The 17029-nt window shown below is 53.9% G+C and overlaps 1 protein-coding gene across 1 annotated transcript; it reads left to right on the top strand.

Moving 5' to 3' along the window:
* Positions 1-7877: 7877 nt before the first annotated feature.
* WBP2 (WW domain binding protein 2) lies at positions 7878-16477 on the top strand. The gene is made up of 8 exons (XM_041726933.1): positions 7878-7994; positions 10664-10772; positions 12068-12203; positions 13508-13600; positions 14229-14363; positions 14591-14713; positions 15143-15219; positions 15321-16477. The coding sequence occupies exons 1-8, from the start codon at positions 7936-7938 to the stop codon at positions 15372-15374; spliced, it is 786 nt and encodes a 261-aa protein (XP_041582867.1). The 5' UTR covers positions 7878-7935; the 3' UTR covers positions 15375-16477.
* The last annotated feature ends 552 nt before the right edge of the window (positions 16478-17029 follow it).

Below are 17029 nucleotides of genomic sequence, written 5' to 3'. Positions count from 1 at the left end.
CAGTGTGGTGCGCTGTGCTCAGTGCTAGGGATACGGGGTGAGTGACCTAAACAGGGATGCCCCGGCTTCTTGGGAACCTCACAAAGGGCTACACGATAACTGTTGCTGCAATGAGGCACTAAACAAGGGCCTCAACTCCGTCTTCAGGAGATACCCCAAAGCACGGAACACAGGGACTTGACCAGATCCTTCCACACCCAGGTTCCTCTCAGTTATTCACAGTAGCCAGAGGGTAGAAGCAACTCAAATGTCCATCGATGGATAAATGGATAAACTCAGGGTGGTATTTATGATAGAATGGAATATTACGCAGCCTTCAAAAGGAAAGAAACACTGACACCTGCTACCACATGGATGGTCCCGGAAGACATTACACTAAGTGAAATAAGTCAAATTCAAAAGGAATTTTGCCTGCTTCTACTTATATGAGGTTCCCACACCAGGCAAATTCAGAGACAGAAGTAGGGTGGTGGGTCCCAGCCGCTGGGGAAAGAAGGGAGGTAGGGAGTTAGCGTTTAGCGGGGACAGAGGGTCAGTTTGGGATGATGACAAAGATCTGGAGATGGATGGTGGTGATGCTGCACGACAATGTGCGTAATGCCACCAAACTGTATCCTTAAATGGGGGTGCCTGGGGGGCTCAGTCGGCGAAGCGTCTGCCTTCAGCTCAGGTCATGATCAGTCCTGGGACTGACCCCCGAGTCAGGCTCCCTGCTCAGTGGGGAGTCTGCTCCTCTGTCTTCCTCTGCCTCTCCCTCTGCTCCTGCTCTCTCTGTGTCTCTCAAATAAATATTGAAACAGTAAATTTCTTTTAAGTAAACTCTATCCCCAACGTGGGGGTCAAACTCACGACCCCAAGATCAAAAGTCACATGCTCTACCTTCTGAGCCAGCCAGGTGCCCCAAAACAGTACATTTTACATTATGCTCTTACCACTGAGGGGTTCAGAGTATGTGTGCTAGAGAGACTTTGAAAGACAACAGATGCAGGAAGGGTGTTCTGGCCTCCCCTTTGCTTCCTGACGAGAGGAGATAAAACTCCCACGTGAAAGATAGCCTCCCTGCACTCAGAGGAAAAGAACATTCTAATCACCGGGGAGGGGATGTTGAGGCCTAGAGACATCTGTACAAACGGGCCTCCTTAAAACAACTTCCGTGAGCCTTCTTCTCCACAATTACTCCTCTCTCTGTGCAGCCTCATGTAGATGCACTTAGGCCTAAGTTTTGGGGGGTCTTCTTTTTCCTGTGAAGGCTCCTGGGTACATGTGAAAGGAAAATCTGTCTGCTTAGGTTGACTTAATTCTCAGGTCCCACAGAGACCCCAAGAAAGTAGAGGAAAAGTTTTGCCTCCCCTCCCCTCTAACCAAACCAAACAAGACAAAACCCACATTTTCAGAGTCAGAAGAAAAAAAAAAGAAAGAAAGAAAAGAAGAGGACAGTGGCTGGGAGAAGGCGCCCTACTAGGACCAGGGAGGGGCATTTCCAGGGTGACCTCCTGGAGGCTGAGTCTGCTGGCCAAGGACAAATAGGGTGGTGTGAGCCAGGCCAGAGCACTCCCATCCCAGGCGGGAGGGTAGGGAAGAGCATGAAGTGGGTGAATGAGCCAGATCTGGCAGGGCAGAGGCTGGTCAGGATTCTGGACTTTTCCTCGGAGCAATGGGAAGCCATGGCAGGATGTCACATGGGGAAAACAGTACAAGCGGACCTGAAAGTCTCAAGTCACTCTGTAATTTAGGTGAAAAGAGGGAAAAGGGGAGAAGGATTAAGGATGCCCCAACTTGCATCTCTCCAGGAAGAAGGAAAGGAGCCCTCCCCCTACCTCATCCCCCTGCTGGGAAGGAGCATCCAGAAAATCTGGGAGGGGGCCCACATCCATGACAGCCTCTCCTGGTCTCTCTTCTCCCTGGGTTCTCCCCCATCAGAGGGGTGCCCCCAGGTGTGGCTTCTCAGTGCTGGACCAGGGATACCTTCAGAGGTGACGCCCATGTTTTTCTGGCTTTCTGGGGTTTGGGAGGCACAGAAATGGAAACAGACAGCGGAGGTTTGCGTAAACACTCCTGCAGTAGGGATTGCTCACAACAGGCCATTGCAGCTGCCTCCGGGGACATTGAACTGGGAGGTCTGGACTGGGAACCTGGGGTGGGGCTCATCTCCATAGCAACCAGAAATAGCCCCAGACGTGCCCTGGCTCAGCCTCCTGATGGAGAAGCAAGGAATACCCGTTACCGACATACCCAGTCAAAATGACCTGTCCCCAAATAGCTCACGTCCACATCACCGACGCCTTACGTGGCATCTGCCACTCCAACGACGCAGGCCACCCGACCAGGCAGATGGCCGAAAAGTGAAAGTCACCAAGAGTTTTCTTTTCTCCACTGGCTTATTGGAAAGAGGACAACTCGCCGATTGGAAAAAACCTGGTGTCGTCAAGCATGAATGTGTTCTGTAACACTCAGGTACAAAAAATGTCGCTGTTCTTCCTAAATCAAATAAAATTTGATTATGAGCTGCCCTTTGCCAGGAGGGTAAGATATTTGACCTCAGGCATGTTCGGAGGGGGCGACAGTGGTCCTTCTCCTTGGTAGACAGTGATCTGGGGTTTACACGGTGCCACCAGACAGGAGAGCTGCTCCGTGGGTTGGGAATCTTCTTTCCAGAATGGCAGCTGCCGAGATGCCCATTGTCTGAGCTGCAGGTGGTCCTTGTATGGCGAGCCTTCTCTCCCCTGGGCCAAGCAGGGTCTGGGGATCGCGCCAAACTGTTGTCTTTCTGCCCCAAACCCACTGTCGTGGTCCGCTAGAGCCGTCATAACGAAGGACTGCAAAGTAGGTGGCTTAGGCAACAGAAACTATTGTCTCGGGGTTCTGAAAGCCAGAGTTGGAAATGAAGGTCTTGGCAGATTTATGTCCTTCTGAGGCTGTGGGGGAGAATCTGTACCAGCCCCTTAGCTTCTGGCGGTTTGCTGAGGACATTTGGCAATCCTTGGCTTGTAGATCTCTGCCTTCATCTTCACATGGCCTTCGCCCAGTGGGCCTGTGTCCATATTTCCTCTTTTAAAAAATTTATTTATTCATGAGACACACAGAAAAAAGCAGAGGGAGAAGCAGGCTCCCTGCAGGGAGCCCGATGTAGGACTCGATCCCAGGATCCCGGGCCCACGACCTGAGCCGAAGGCAGCCACTCAACCACTGAGCCACCCAGATGCCCCAAATCTCCCCTTTTTATAAGGACATCAGTCATATTGGATAGGGCCCCCCTGATGACTTCACCTCTACTAGTTACATCTACAACCCCACAACCATTTCAGGTCAGTTCTGAGGTACTAGGGGTTAAGATGTCAACATATGAATTGGGGGAGGACATAATTCAACCGGTAACACTCACCCTCTACATGTGGCTTCAGGATGCTGGGGTCCAGGGGCCCCACTTGTGCTCGGCGGCTGCTCCCCGCCAGGCTCCACCAGCAGCGGTGGGAGACGGCCCGCGGGGCCGGAGGAGGAGAAGGAGCCCCAGCCTGGGGGTCTGCCCGCTCCCCCCATCACTGGAAGTCTTCGGGGAGATTTCACCTTTTCCGTTGTTGCCGTAGCTTTATACCTATTTTAATTCCTTACAGTAAATGCTCCCTGGCCCCAGAGCTGCTGTGGTTTCGGTCTCCTGACTGGCCCCTTTCACAGCACCCCAAACCACAGTTCTTGGCGTCGGCCCCCCTACTCCCAGCAGCCACACCCCACCTCCTGGGATTGCTCCATGGGGGTGGGGCAGGGGCGCTACCGCAGGAGAATCCCCCAAACCCTGCCCCTGCCCCCGGCTCCAGGAAGCACCGGGCCAGGCCTCCAGCACGCGCAGCCCCAGCCGCCCTCGGTGGGCTCAGCCGCGCTGGGGACAGGGAGCCCGGAGGCCGCCCTGGGAACAAAGACTCCCCTGCCCTCTTGGCTAAGAGATGGGAAGATGCCTCACAGTCTTTGAGTCGGCCACCTCGGCCACCACGGCCACCGCGGCCACCTCGGCCACCTCGGGAAGGGCAGAGAAAGGGTAGTACCTGCTCAACGGCTCTGCCACACACAGGAAGCACAGATACAGCCCTTCAGGGGCTGATCTGGGAAACCTAAACATGACAGGTACCAGCTGCAGGAGTTGGGTGAAGGCAGGTGTCCCCCCCCCTACTCCCAGGGCGGGGCTGGGGGAGGGGAGGGGAGTGTGCTAGCCTCAACTCCTATGCTCCCTTCCCTCCTCCTCCCATCCCACCCACCCCCACCCACCCTCCCTCAGCCTTTCTTCTGGGACAGGGGTTTTCTTTCTTTCCTTTTTTAGATTTTTTTTCAAAATATTTTATTGATTATTCATGAGACACACACAGAGAGGCAGAGATACAGGCAGAGCGAGAAGCAGGCTCCCTGCAAGGAGCCCGACGTGGGACTCAACCCCAGATCCCAGGATCATATCCAGAGCCAAAGGCAGATGCCCAACTGCTGAGCCACCCAGGCGTCCGTAGATTTTATTTATTTATTTGAGACACAGAGAGAGCATGAGCAGGGTGAGGGGCAGGAAGCCCACCGTGGGGCTCAATCCCAGGACCCCATATCATGACCTGAGGGGAAGGCAGTCACCTAACCAACTGAGCCACCAGGCACCCCAGGTCTTTCCTTTTTTCAGTTGCACTTAGAAATACACCCCTGGGTACACCCAGTCTTGACATAAAATGTATTTCTTACTGTGGTCAAGGTTAATAAAAAGCCACCATCTGGTAAACTGCTTCCTAATCTTTTTAATGTTGTGGCACACATAGGAAATTATTATTTGTTCGGTACAGATGATATTTGCTCTGCTCACTGGGGAAAATACATGATGCTTCCTGGGGCTTCAGAGGTGACTGGTCCAGGGCCCAGGGGCCAGGGGCCCAGTCACCCCAACCACACCTGGGTGGCCTGCAGTGAAGGGAGCAGTATCTCAGGCACACTCTGGCTCCTGCTTAGTGCACCACTCAAGAAGCTTCCCTCTGGAGAATAGGAACGATTACAGCTCAGCGAAAAGTGATCATTTCTGGAAACACTCAGAGCCTGCGCAGCTCCAAGGCCTGGGGTCTGAGGTCTGAGACCTGGGCTCAGTTGGGGCACTTTGTCACTGCCTGGGTTCACCAAGGAACTGCCCTTGAGCCCCTCAGTGTGGGTCCTGGAAACCACCTGGCCCCCTTCACAGCTGGGAGTGACTAACAATGTGTTCACATGGTCCTAAATTTTTATTTATTTTTAAATATTTCATTTCTTTTTAAAGATTTTATTTTTAAGTAATCTCCACACCCACCGTGGGGCTCAAACTCAACAACCTCGAGACCAAGAGTTGCATGCTCTACTGAGCCAGCCAAGTGCTCCATAGTCATAGGTTTCTTTTGTTTGTTTGTTTTTAAGATTTTATTTATTCATTCATGGGAGACATACAGAGAGAGGCAGAGACACAGGCAGAGGGGGAAGCAGGCTCCATGCAGGGAGCCCGATGTGGGACTCAATCCTGGGACCAGGGGATCACGCCTTGAGCCAAAGGCAGGTGCCCAACCACTGACCACCCAGGCGTCTCCATAGTCATAGGTTTTTATTCAATTTGCAAAAGTCAGACATGGAAGCTGAAACCAGCTAAGCCGTCTAGCTCTTCACTCTGACTTCCTCTTCAACACATTTCCTCTCATGTCAGGAGGCCTACATCAGGCCACAGCTGTGTATACTGTGTTTTCATGATTGTGTATATTAGCTCTTAACAAGGCCTCCAAAAGCTGTAAGACCCACAAAACCTTCAATTGCCTCTGCCACCGACAGAGTTCTGCAAAGGGGTGGGGTGGGACTGGACTGAGTCCCCACCTTCCCTTTTATGGTCCTCTAAGCAATTATTCTTGCATAACCTTTACTGGGTGGATTTTCGCTTTCTTTTGTAATGTGTTATTAATATTTAGCATGTGTACAGTAAACAATCAAACAGTACAAGGAAATATATAATACACAGAGTCACCAGCCCACCCTAATTCCCAGACACATGCCTCAGTGAGATAATGCCCAAAACAATGCCTGGTGGCTCTTTCTAGAAATTTTAGATCTAGATCTAGATCCTAATGTTAATACAAGCAAAGTTTCTTCTTTTAAAAAAAAAAAATTGACACAGGGAGCCCAAGCAGGGGGAACAGCAGTCAGAGGCAGAGAGAGAGAGAAAGACTGCCTGCTGAGCAGGGAGCTGGATGTGGGGCTAGAACCCAGGTCCTGGGATCATGACTGGAGCGGAAGGCAGACCCTGAACCAATTGCACCACCCAGGCGCCCCCTAGGCAAAAGTTTTTTTTTTTTTTTTTTTTTTTTTTTCCCGGAAGCATATTTATACACCTGTTTGAACTTAACTGGCAATCCTTCTGTATCTGCACATGGAATTTGCCTTCATTAAAAAAAAAAAAAGCCTCATAGACTTTGGGAGCCAAAATTAATTTAACTACTGGAGCAGATCACGTCCATCGTGCAGTAATTTATTGCACTCGTCCTGCAAGGTCCCACCTGCTTGTGCTTAAGACTTCCCAGAAGGCTGTTACATGTCTCATCTTTTCTGGGTGTTGATCCCTCACTTAGGAAACTCTAAAAGAGAAGTCAGGCAGGTGGGTCCCCAGGTTGGCCATCACGTGTGTCAGGGAATCAGCTGTTCTGCTTAAACTCGATCCTTTAAGATTAATGATGCACCAGCACCACCACGTGGGGAGTGACACCTTCTTTCCTCCCCTGAAAGATCCACCTCAGGGGCTCCTGGGTGGTTCAGTGGCTGAGTATGTGCCTTTGGCTCAGGTCTTGATCCCCGGGGTCCTGGGATCGAGTCCCGGTATCAGGCTCCCCGCAGGGAACCTGCCTGTCTCTCTCTGTCTCTCATGAATAAATTAAAAAATAAAAATAATAAAAAAAGAACTACCTCGGACGTGGAGATACATAATTACTACAGCTGCCCAAGGGCGCCGCCCAGTGCTGGGTCCCAAGCTGAAATGACTCAGCTGTATTTCATAAGCCACATAATGCGGCTGCCGGACTTGCCTTGTCCGGGCTCCTAGGTCCTTTCAATGACTGTGAGTCTTGACATCTTACAGCCCGAAAGCTCCCGGGCGGGCCTGACCGAAGCCAGAACGTTCTAGAGGGAGCAGCGCCACCGCAAGGCCTGCGGTGGAGGCGGCTGAAGGTAGAGGCGCTCGCCACCGGACCCTGGTCTTTGGTGCAGGGGTCAGGTCGGGCCACCGGACAATCTCACCCCCAAACTCCGAGGGTCCGAGTCTGACTTCACGACAGGGATGCTCTGGCAGCCCGCCCCATCCTGGACCCGGGTCTTGCGCTCATCTACACGGCTACAGTGACCACCCGGATCAGGGGCAAAGTCGTATAGACTCAGTGTTTCACAAATAAAGATGCGCTAGCAAGTGACTGCTCAGCATTCCCCACACCCGGTTTAGATTCCCACCGCCGCCCCCTCATTCTGTGAGTATGCACTTTTGTGCTCAAGGCCTTTCCGAGTAATACTCCTGTGACGTGTCCAACTGTTTATTCCGTTCCCTTGGAAGACAGGAAGGGCTGTGCGTAACGCGCAGGCCGATTAGTTATGCAACTGGGGCGGTCAATCCAGGCCTACGGCCTGGAAGACTACAAGTTCCAGAGTGCATCCTTCCGCTAACGTAGAGAAAAGCCGATTGAGGGAGCATGGCCTTCTGGGAATTGTAGTCTTCAGCTTGTTTGTGATGCAGGCGAAACGGGAGGGGGGAGGGGGGAGTGAGTAAACTATTACCACGTGACGCTCGAGATCAGGTGGTTGGGCCAGGCTCCGCACAAGAGCTGTGATTGGCTGGCTCTAATACGAACGACGCCACTAGGGGCGGGCCGTGGAGGGGCGCAGGCGCACTGCGTTGAGAGTCTCGGGACCCTTTTCCGAGAGACTATGGCGCTCAACAAGAACCACTCGGAGGGCGGCGGAGTGATCGTCAACAACACCGAGAGGTGAAAACACGGCGGAAGGATCCTGGAAAAACGATGGGGGGGAGGGCGTGGGCGGTGGGCGGCCGGGGATGAACCGGTGAAGGTAAACTGACGGGGTGCGGGGGGGGGGGGTAACGGCTGGAGGCGGGGCCGGAGGCCGAGGGTGGGTCGGCGGAGCGGCTGGGACGTCGCGGTTAGCTGTGGGCTGGCGCGGGGGGGCGGCGGCTGGGCAGACAGGTGGGCCCCGGGGTCGCTCTTGAGCCCCCTTCCCAGAGTCGATGACTTCACGGGACGGGAAGAGCCTTAGACAAAAATAATTGCTACTTACTGAGTGTTTACTACGTTCCTACGCGCCAGGCTGTGCTCTTCTGCCTTAACGTGTAAGTGCGGCGCAGCGCTTAGACCATGCTGGTCTGCACGGTTTACATGCAGGGAAACTGAGGCACGGAGAGGTTAGGTGACTTGCCGGAGATCACAGGGATGTATATGACACAGATGGGATTCCAGGAAAGGCGTCTTTAAAGTCAAAAGGCGGGCAGCCCCGGTGGCTCAGCGGTTTAGCGCCACCTTCAGCCCAGGGCGTGATCCTGGGGTCCCGGGATCGAGTCTCCCATCGAGCCTGCTTCTCCCTCTGCCTGTGTCTCTGCCTCTCTCTCTCTGTGTGTCTCTCATGAAAAATCTTAATTCTGTTTAAAATAAATAAAGTCAAAAGGCTTGACTACCAGTACGTAGCCTTCCGGTATATTCCAGAACTGCCGAGTTTCCAGATGAGAAACTGAGGCCCAGAGGTGCAGTTAGATAGATAATGTTTGTCAAATGGCGAACACATTTCCTGGCACAATGTCTGTCCTTGCGTCTTTCTCTCCAGTGCCTGTTGACTTGGCTCACTTCCCTGAGCAGAGGTCTCCCGGCCTCTCTCCATACCCCTCACCCCCTCCCTCACCTCCCTCCACCCCCCGCCCGTCAGTTCTGTCCTCTTTGCTCTGGTCTCTGAACTTCTCTGTGGCTTCTCTCTTGCTCCTTGGGCGCCGGGAATTAGACCATCCAGCCTCGGTTCAGCTAGGCTGACGCTGAAATTCTCTTGAAGGCGGGAGGTGCTTACGAGGAGTCTGAGTCCCTGGAAGAGACTCAGTGGGATCAGAGCCTTGTAGGCTGCCAGAGCCAGCACCCAGGAATGCTTGATGAGTCAGGAGAAAGCCAGGGGTGCCCCCGGCTTCAGAGTGCTGACGTTCCCTCCATCTTCCCTGCTCAGGGTCTGCCGGCCCAGCCTGTTCCTGGTAGTGAGCTCTTTTTCTCTGAGCTGTACCTCTTAACTCTATTTGTTTTTAAGATTTATTTGTTTTAGGGACACCTGGGTGGCTCAGTCAGTTAAGCATCTGCATTGGGCTCAGGTCATGATCCAAGGTCCTGGGATCAAGGCCGGATCAGGTTCCCTGTTCAGCAGGGAGCCTGCTTCTCCTTCTCCCTCTCCCTCTGCCTGCTGCTCCGCCTATTTATGCGCGAGCTCTCTGTCAAAGTTTATTTATTTTAGAGAGAGTCCGTGCAAGCGCAGCCGGAGGATCAGACGGGGAGAGAAAGAGGGAATCCACAAGCAGGCTCGGGGCTGAGCTCAGAGTCCCATAAGAACCCTGAGATCATGACCTGAGCAGAGACCGAGGGTCTGCCACTTAACCAGCTGAGCCACCTTGGTGCCCCTCTGAGCTGTACTTCTCTTCCCTGGTACCAGTCCTCTTTCCCACTTACCCTCCCCAGTGAAGAAAGTTGTGATATTTGGGAGGAGGAAGACAAATGGAACCATGTGAACTTGGACTCTGTTATCTTCTAATCGGAGAAACCTCACATTGTTCCCATTTTGTAGTCTCTTGAGTGCGAGCCAGTCCTAGGCCTGGAAAAACACTTTCGATGCCATTTGGTAACATCTCCTGGGACTATTTTTCTTTCTTTCTCAGTGGGACTTTGTGGGACAAGAATGTATCTGTCCTGGTGGACCGCCTACCTGGCTTCGGGCTCTGTGCTGCTAAATAATAGTGTGCCTTGTTTTAGAAAATGTTTCCGCCTTGTTTCTGGAAAAAATTGTATGGCGATTGGAGTTTAAATTAGCGTTTAAAATTTCACGTGTAAGATAGTCTTACTTTTCAAGTGATGAATCCCTATGAGAGTGACGAAAGCCACAGATTCTTCCAGAAAAACGCATGTACACCATCATTTCATGGACTCCCACCCATGTAGACCCAGTTCAGGAAGCCCCGGTTTAAAGAAGTGAGAAATGAGCCCTTTGGTAATGTGTAGAGTCCTATCTTAGAGGGTTTATGGGTCAGTACTAATAAGCCAATGAAAACAGACACACATTATAGGGACTCAGAAGAAAATGGGAGAGTCAACCCAGGTAATCTAACCTGATTTGAGGGATTATGGTGTTAATGGCTTTAAAGCCCTCCGCCTGGGCTCTTCTGCTGTTGTCCCTTGAGAGGAGGGGGTATATGTGGGGCTTGGGGAAATTCTGAGGACCCCGCCTTGCTCCTCTATTTTGAGGACGTATTAATAGTTCCCTTGCAGCAACATCAAAACAACTTTGAGACACGACGTGCTGGACGCCTGCATATCTCGGGGATGGGGGGTCTAGTCCCTGGTGTAGGCAGGTCATGGCTCCCAGCTGGCTCATCACGGCCTGTTCTCGTTTCTCATCACAGCATCCTGATGTCCTATGACCATGTGGAACTTACATTCAATGACATGAAGAACGTGCCTGAGGCCTTCAAAGGGACCAAGAAAGGCACCGTCTACCTTACTCCTTACCGGGTGAGTTGCACAGTGATGGTGGGTTTGCAAGCCCATGGTTCCTGGAGGCCGATGTGAGTCTTATGTCAGCCTCAGCCTTATGGGTCCAGTGGCCTCTGAACCTGGTGAACATTAGTTCCTCATTCCCCATGTTTCTGTCATGTGCTCCCAGGTTCTAGAATCAGCAGACTCTCTGGGCAGCTGACTCGACCCCTGGGCATTGAATCCATGCAAATTCTGCAACTACTGCTGTAAAATCTATGTTGTTGTGTGCAGCAGCTGGGGTGACTGGAGCCTGGAGCAGCAGGGGGCTGTTGTACCTTGATTTCTGTAAGAGCAGAAAGGGCCCACAAGGCCTTTGTACACATCCAGAGTGACAAGTACGGAAAACAGGACACAGTAGCATGGCCGGAGCCTCCAGTCTGGGCGGAAAGCCCAGCACAGCCCTGCAGAGCGAGAAGTGCCCAACTGCAGGATGGGCCTTGCCTGAGACTGAGCCAGGCCGACTGAGAGTCTTCCAGAGAAAGACAAATGGCCATTCTTAGAAAAGGTTCACTGCTTGTAGCTACCAAAAGTTAGATTTTTTTTTTTAAGATTTTATTTATTTATTCATGAGAGACAAAGAGGCAGAGGGAGAAGCAGGCTCCCTGCGGGGAGCCCCATATGGGACTCGATCCCAGGACCCCGGGATCACACCCTGAGCCGAAGGCAGACGCTCCACCACTGAGCCACCCAGACGCCCCAAGAGTTAGATTTAAAGATGGTTGGAAGAGAGCGGCATATCTTTAAGGTTTTCATCACCGCAACTTAGAGACAAGGGAGCCTCAAAACCCCTTTTCTGGTGGCATCTTCAGTCAACAGATTGAAGGGTTTAAAACATAGTTTTCCAAGTGCAGGCTGGGAGACTTGCAGTTTGGGCAGCCCCCTTCTCCTGGGACCCAACACCCCCTAACTCTCCTTCACTCTATTCTGTGAAGCTCAGGCTATGCCTCCCCGCCCCCTTCTGGAAGTCAGCACTGCCCTACCCTGCCTCCCTGCCCCTCTGCCCTAGCTTTACAGCTCCCCTCACTTGCGTACCACAGCCACCACGTAAACGGCAGAGCAGCCTGTCCCTCTCATGTGACCTGTGAGTGGCGTGTTTGTCTCGTGAATACCCACGTTCAGCCTCTCCAGCCAGGCTGCACGTAGGCCCTCTCACTTGCAGAGCTCTCCGGAAGTGTCTGGTGCAGAGAGCGCCCTGGGGCTGCTGGGAAGTGATAATTGAGCGGGCTGGCCGTGGTGTGGCCACTGAAGGCTCTCTTCCTGTCTCCGTGCAGGTTATCTTTCTGTCCAAAGGAAAGGATGCCATGCAGTCCTTCATGATGCCATTTTATCTGATGAAGGACTGTGAGATCAAGCAGCCTGTGTTTGGTGCAAACTACATCAAGGGAACAGTGAAAGCTGAAGCAGGAGGTGGGTGAAGGGGGCTCAGGGCCACAGATGGGCTCCCAGGGAGGTGCTGAGGCACACCTCTACTGTCTCGGAGACATCCTCTTCCTCCTGGCTCTGGATTGGCTTCCAGGACCCAACCCTGGGCTGCGAGCTGGTCAGCAGGGGTGGGTTTTTGGATGACAAGAGCTAGGAAATCCTGACATTAAAAGCAGCTCATGTCACCTTTTCAGAGTGAAATCAGCCAAATGACTGAAAAATAAATGCTTACCGTAACCGGGGAGCACGTTCACATTCTAGGTATGGGAAATGACTGTGTCAGGTTCTCAGAAGTGGTCTTTTTTTTTTTTTTTTAAGATTTTATTTATTTGGGATGCCTGGGTGGCTCAGCGGTTGAGCATTTTGTCTTTGGCTCAGGACGTGATCCCGGAGCCCTGGGATCGAGTCCCATGTCGGGCTCCCTGCATGGAGCCTGTTTCTCCCTCTGCCTGTGTCTCTGCCTCTCCCTCTCTCTCTTTCTGTGTCTCTCATGAATAGATGAAATCTTTAAAATAAAACACAAAAAAAAAGGATTTGATTTATTTATTCATGAGAGATACAGAGAGAGAGGCAGAGACACAGGCAGAGGGAGAAGCAGGCCCTGTGTGGGGAAACGAATGTCGGACCCGATCCTGGGACCCTGGGATCACGCCGAGCCGAAGGCAGACGCTCAACCACTGAGCCACTCAGGAGTCCCTTGGGAATGGTCTTCTCTAGAGCCAGGAAGAGCCAGTAGCCCCTCTGCCTCCTGGAGAGGCCCTGCTTGGCAGCAGGCTCTTCTGCAGACGCCAGAGACCTCTGTGTTAAACTTGGCCTCCCCCTTCCACCCAGCCAGGTGGCCTTGTTCTCTAGAGACTCATGGTTCCCTTTGGCAGAAGCCAGGCTGGAGGAGCGGGGGGCCCATCCTTAGGCCCCTGGGGAGGAGAGAGATGCTCTGAACTTCAATGTCACTTGTTGCTGAGGGAACCTGCTCTGGGGAAGCTGCCTCATTGATGAGTGGGAGGCTCTTGCTGAGGAACTTATACGGCTGGGGGTGGGATAACAAGTTCCAAGAAAGAAAAGCCCCCTGTTCCAGAGAGTGAAGCAGGCAGGAGCAGAAGGCAGGCCAGCCGGCAGCGGGCACATGCTGTGTGGGCGGCGCACCAGAAGCAGCCCGGCGGGAAGGCAGGCACTGCAGAGCCAGCCCTCTCCCCACGGGCACTGGAAGGAGACCTGTAGGGAACAGAGCCATCTCTTCAGGTGTAATCTGTGTTTTTTCCTGAGCCGTTAATGCCCTGTTCCCCTCCCAGGTGGCTGGGAAGGCGCTGCGTCATACAAGTTGACCTTTACGGCAGGGGGCGCCATCGAGTTTGGACAGCGGATGCTACAGGTGGCATCTCAAGGTATCCCGGCTCTGAAAGTGCAGGGTGAAAACATATATTGGAAACCTGTGGGTTTTAGTTTGTTCATTTGAGTTTGTTTACTTTTTGTTACTAAGCTAAGTCTCTGGGCCCCGGGCCGACCGAGGCTGGGAATTGGGAAGGAAGCTTGTCCTTAGCTTGTCACTGTGGCCTGTATCTCAGAGGCTGGGTTACCCTGTCTGGAGCCTGGATAGGACATCTTGACACAGCTCTTTGGACTCCGAGACGTTTTACTGTGGCCTTATAAAAACAAACAAGAAACCCAACCGTTAAGCAACCATTAGGGAGTTTAAATCACCAAGGGTTGTGTTCAGCAGACATCCTCATGTTGTCCCCAGCCTTACTCCAGCTCCTAGTCCCCCGTCCCTGAGCCCCCCTCTTTCTCTCTGTCCATCTGTCCTCCCCTGCCCTGGCCCTACCCTACCCTACCCTGGCTCTGACCTCTTTTCTCATCCAGATCCCTCACTTCCTCTCTGTTCAAGAGGCTGGCTCAAGCGTGGGTGGGGAATGGAATGGGACGGAGTAAGGCATGTCTGCTGCGCACATTCCCGGGACCCTGCAGCTCCCCTCGGTAGATGACACTCACTTCTCTCTCCCCTTGTACTTATAGCCTCCCGAGGTGAAGCCCCCAATGGAGCCTATGGGTATTCTTACACGCCCAGCGGGGCCTATGTCTTTCCCCCGCCAGTCGCCAATGGAATGTACCCCTGCCCTCCTGGCTACCCCTATCCACCGCCCCCACCTGGTGAGTGTGTCCTTTGCTGCCCGCCCCCTTTACCCCCCTCCCACTAACCACCCCTACCCCTACCACCCCCCCACCCCCACCCCCGGCCAGGCCAGGGGTTTGTAGAGGGGAGACTTGTTCTTTGAGCTGCTTCAGGACAAATGGAGGAGCTGGAGAGGCCCGGGAGGTGCCAGCTGAGGGAGCTGGGGGCTAGGCTGCTCACTGGGTCTATCTCTCTTGTGGAGCAGAGTTCTATCCAGGACCTCCCATGATGGATGGGGCCATGGGATATGTGCAGCCTCCACCGCCGCCCTACCCTGGGCCCATGGAGCCTCCGGTCAGCGGCCCTGATGTCCCCTCCACTCCAGCAGGTGAGACCCTGGGCTGCTAGCAGCCCTGGGGGGCCAGCTCTCTCCTCTCCATGGCTGCATGGAGAGCTCAGCAAATGGCTAGAGATTGGCCGGGAGCCCTGAATGGTGAATGACCCCTGGGCTTGGACTAGTCCAGGGGATTGGCAGTGTGGTGGCTGCTGGTGAAGATCTAGATTCCAGTCGTCCTTCCCCCCCCACCCCTCCCCCTGCCACTAGCTGTGGGCCCTGGGGCGGAGAAGATCTCCCTATGTCATCTCATCATCCACGATCAGATAGTGGCAGTACCACATGGTGGGATTGTGCGGAGGATCAGGTGGGGAGAAGTGGGTAAAGGAACTGGAAGGGACCCAGTAGCACCGGCTCCAGGGGCAGCTGGAAGAGGGGAGGGCTTGTCGCTGGGGCTCACCCCGAGTGTGTTTGCTCTCACAGCTGAAGCCAAGGCTGCAGAAGCGGCTGCCAGCGCCTATTACAACCCGGGCAACCCACACAATGTCTACATGCCCACGGTGAGCCGGGCCGGGGGCGGGCCAACAGCTCTCAGGGGTTTGGGACAGGGAGACCTTGTCTTGTCGTGAACCTTCTAATGGGATCTTTTTTCCTTCCTCAGAACCAGCCTCCACCACCTCCCTACTACCCCCCAGAAGATAAGAAGACGCAGTAGACCCCTCCCGCCCCTGCCTCCCACCCCTCATCACTCTCCCCTTCCCTTCTCCTGGGGGCTGACACTGGGGCTAGAAGGGTGATGGAATGGGGCCCTGTTCTTCCTCCAGGTCTGATTATAAAATACTTCCCAGAGACTGGTGTTGAGGGAAGGGGGGGCACCCCTTGACTTGGGAGCCGTGCCTCCCGCTTTTCAAGCTCAGAGCCCAGGGTGCCGCTCGGATGCGCTCTCCTCTCACCATCTCCGGGGCTCTGCTCAGGAGCGCAGGCATCCACCTCGTTCCTGTCCTGCTCTAGTAGCTTCTGCCCACGGAGGGACTCTCTGGCCACCTCCTCTACCACAGTCCAGCTCCCTCGTTTTGGAATCCACTTTATACTCAGCCTTGTGAACTCCCTCAGACCAGCCTTGTGTCTTCCTGGGGGCCCTGTGGGGCCCCTCTCACCTTCCCTCCACTCTGGTCTGTACCTACCTGTGGAAGGCCACGTTCTCATCGGACTCTCGGCCCACATTCCAATCCCAGCCAGCTTCCAGCCCGGTCACACTCACCTTCCCCTCCCTGTTCTGTCCTTGGTCCTCTGTTGCCACCACTTTGACTTTTGGAGCTTTAACTTGAGCTTCTAGAAGGTGGGCGGCATCCAGCCAGACTGCTGTGATGGGGAGGGAGCCCACTGCTTCCCTCCATTTTTGGTTTTTGTTTCCCTTGGCCTTCTCTCTTCTCCCTCTAGAAGGGGCTTCTCAGACTGGAACTGGAGAATGCATGTTCATTCCATCATGCTGTGTTGGGGCTGCTGGGTGCTGACCCCTGGGGCCTGGCCTGAGCCTGTGTGTGCTGTCCGTGACCTCCTCACCAGCCCCTCCCCCTGCCCTTGTCCATTTAAGCTTCATGCATAATTGGTGATATGCCCCCTGGATGCACTAAAATTTGCTTTCATTTGCTTCTGGACTGGCCGAGAAGGGAGGAGATGGTTATTTAAAAGAGAATTCCCTATTTATTTGAAAAAAAAAAAAAAAAAAAACAGTTAATATATTAATGTGAAATAAACCCTGTTTGCACCTTTATTTGTTTGCTGAAAATGTGAAGTAGTAAAAACGAAGTGACTGGACCCTTTTTGCCTCTGTGTGGTGACCAATGTGAACTCTGGGGAAAAAGGTCTCACTGCTAAGGGCCCTGAGGGGGGCCCCTTAGGGACAAATGGAGGAGCTGGAGAGGCCCCTGGTTCCCACACTAAGGCCTCCCGCGGCTCGTGGCTCTAGTCTGTGCTGATGACTCAGCAGTTTGGCCCACCCATGGGGTCCCCTGGAGCCTGGGCGGCAGCAGCAACCAGCTGCCCTGGGCGGGAGACCCTGGAGGCAGGCGCCGGGCTGCTGGGCTGCTGTGCTCCCCACCCCGGGGAAGAGCGGCCCTGGCCCAGTGTCTGCAGGAGGAACGTGCCAGGCAGTCCCTCCAGCGCGTGGCTGCTCCTGTGAACCTCCACGAAACCGCCAGAGCCCATGCCCAGGCCTGCACTCCCTGGGCCCTGGCCTGAAGGAGAGCCTGGGCCTGGCCTCAGTGGGCCTGGGGCTCTGAGAAAGCGCTGGACTGGGTCCCTCTCCTGTCCTGGCTGCCAGCCCCTCCCAGGAGCCCTTGGCCTTGGCCAGCCCCCTACAAGGGCACT

Source organism: Vulpes lagopus, chromosome 12 (assembly GCF_018345385.1).
Source record: "Vulpes lagopus strain Blue_001 chromosome 12, ASM1834538v1, whole genome shotgun sequence".
Classification (NCBI taxonomy): domain Eukaryota; kingdom Metazoa; phylum Chordata; class Mammalia; order Carnivora; family Canidae; genus Vulpes; species Vulpes lagopus.
The sequence above is the reverse complement of the archived record's forward strand: the minus strand, read 5'-3'. Positions and strand labels throughout refer to the sequence as shown.